Raw genomic sequence first — 2,434 nt, 5'->3', positions numbered from 1 at the left:
GTAGAATTTGTTCAAATGCTACTTATTTATGTTCAGTTTAAATACACAGCTGCTGTGTATTTTTAAGGGTTGTAATTCTCCAGAGATGCATGTACCCAAAGCAGGCGTGTGAGTCAGTCACAGGTAAATTTAAAGTGAGCTGTTTATTATCAGATTAGTAGTTGAATCCAAAAAAGTAACGTTAAGTCAAACACTGAAAACCAGGAACTAATAATAATCTACACTGCAGAATAAGAAGGGATGAGAACAGCTACAAAGCCGGGAGCAGGAACACAGTAAAAATAAGGATAAACAACAGCTGATCAGACAAAGATAAAAGGGAAGACTGCAACTATAAATACACAAAAGGGTGGTTAAGGCAGAGTGGTGACACCTGGTGTGAAATGCACTTCACACACGTACACACACGCACAGTTGTTTGTCGCCAGATGCCACGTTTATTTCTAGTTTTCATTTGTTATGACCGTCCACAGTCTGACAGCTCCGGTCTCAGCTGATTTCCAGCTCTGCCTCCGCTCCTCTCCCGTCTCGCTATAAAAGGGGAAGGAAACCATCATCAGTCCAAACGCCATCAGCTGTTCTCACCTGCGTCTCCAGCACCGCCCCGTTGAGCTCACTGCACCACTCCTCCCCTGCAGCCGCGCCCAGGACCACACCTCCGCCGCACCTGGGAACACAGCTTAAACTCATGAGGGAAAACAATACTAGTGAAATTAAAACTGAAAACATAAATAAAATAAATAAAACACGAAATAACCAAACAACGGGAAATCCTTGATGAAGACTTGACATAAAAGGATGGAACACTAAGGGAAACTATAATATACAAAACTAGGGAACAAGAACAGAATTGATACAGTAAGAGAAAAATATACATTAATATACAGTAATCCAAAGAAAACCAAGAATCGCAGGTTTACATAAAGAAAACTAGACCAGAAATCCCACAAAACTCAATTAAAATAACTGGGTAACAGACCAAGACCCTAACATATAAATTGTCTAAACTAAAAAAGTTGAAACCTTGTTGTTTTATGCAATAATGTGTTGGTTTGGCAGTTTACAAAATTTTTAACTTATTCTTATTAAGATACTTTAATTTATTCCATGTAGAATAGATTCACAAAAACGGGCAGACTCAAATGCAGGATATATCTGTCCATGAAACAATTTAAGGTTTTTGACAAAGTTCAAAGATGGACAGAAATATGTTGAGAGGTAAGTTAGGAAGTTTCCTGAGACGCAGTCATTGGAGGACTTGAATGGGAGATGGCTGGCTGGCAGAAGTGAAGAATATAAGCCACACAAATGCACGGGAAGACTATGACTATTCACGGACTATGCACGGGAAACCAAAAGGTGAACGAGGAATCTCGATGAGCAGGGGTGATGCTGCCACAAAAGTAGCATCACCCCTTTCGTTGAGATTCGTCCGAGAAGCATCTTAATCTAAGGTGGGAAGAGATGAGGAACAAAATCCTCTGTCAGATCACAGTCACACTTAGAGCTCTGCTGAAAATGAGACTGGTTTAATAACTTATACTCCTGATAGAATGTGTATGTCTCTCTTTCTCCCTCTCCTCTCCTGCTTTTACCTCTCAGAATAAACAAAACCAAATCAGTCAGACTAAAATCCGTGTGGCATCCACGCTGCTCTTTATCCTGGCTGGCTGCATCTTGTTTGTCACCATCCCAGCTGTGATTTTCAAGCACATTGAGGGCTGGACAGCTCTGGAGTCAACCTATTTTGTCGTCATTACTCTGACAACAGTTGGAATAGGTGACTATGTGGCAGGTAAGTCCTTGTCATTCACACTCTGTTATTCACACAGAACACCACACCCAACAAATAGGTTGTTTTGGATAAATCTAAAGCAGGTAATCCACTAACAATATCTCAGAATCAAGCACAGACAAGATCTTACAACTTGTGAATGAGAAACAAGATTTGTTTCTATATGAAAATCTGATGAAAAGTTTCTTGTAGGGTGTTCCTCTTGGATTTTAAAAGTGAGTCTATCATCCAACAAGGGTCCTGAGTATTTTTAACACTCAGCAGAGTTTAACATAACACATAACATAACACATCAAAAGCACTCTAGGCCAGAACAACTTTAGAACCAGTGGAATAAAAAAAGAATAAAGAAATATATAGTGTCATCTACAAATGTACATTGTGCTTTTGGGTAGCATAGTATTGTTTATATTCAGAGTGTATAAATGCATTTGACATGTGTCTGTGAAGGTTCTCAGTCATCCAGCTCATCGTAGTCAAAGGAGCTTGCAAAGAAAAGCGTCTGGACTTCTTTGAGTTGCTTGAAGACGTTTCACCTCTCTGTTGTGACATTTCCTAATAAAGAAAAAAACAACACCTGCTCCTATAACAAATACTTATGCCAGTTATGTTTTTGTCTGTGCTTGTGGACCCAAAACA

General features: G+C 39.5%; 1 protein-coding gene across 1 annotated transcript in view; it reads left to right on the top strand.

Annotated features, from left to right (window-relative positions):
- kcnk10a (potassium channel, subfamily K, member 10a) overlaps window positions 1–2,434 on the top strand; it is a 31,090-nt gene that overhangs the window by 24,231 nt on the left and 4,425 nt on the right. Inside the window, 1 exon segment of the mRNA XM_013914547.1 lies at window positions 1,603–1,795. Coding sequence (XP_013770001.1) covers window positions 1,603–1,795 — 193 coding nt within the window.

The sequence above is a fragment of the Pundamilia nyererei genome, unplaced genomic scaffold (assembly GCF_000239375.1).
Source record: "Pundamilia nyererei isolate P.nyererei 1_Seehausen unplaced genomic scaffold, PunNye1.0 scaffold00204, whole genome shotgun sequence".
Taxonomy (NCBI): Eukaryota; Metazoa; Chordata; class Actinopteri; order Cichliformes; family Cichlidae; genus Pundamilia; species Pundamilia nyererei.
This window is presented reverse-complemented; position numbering and strand designations above follow the sequence as displayed.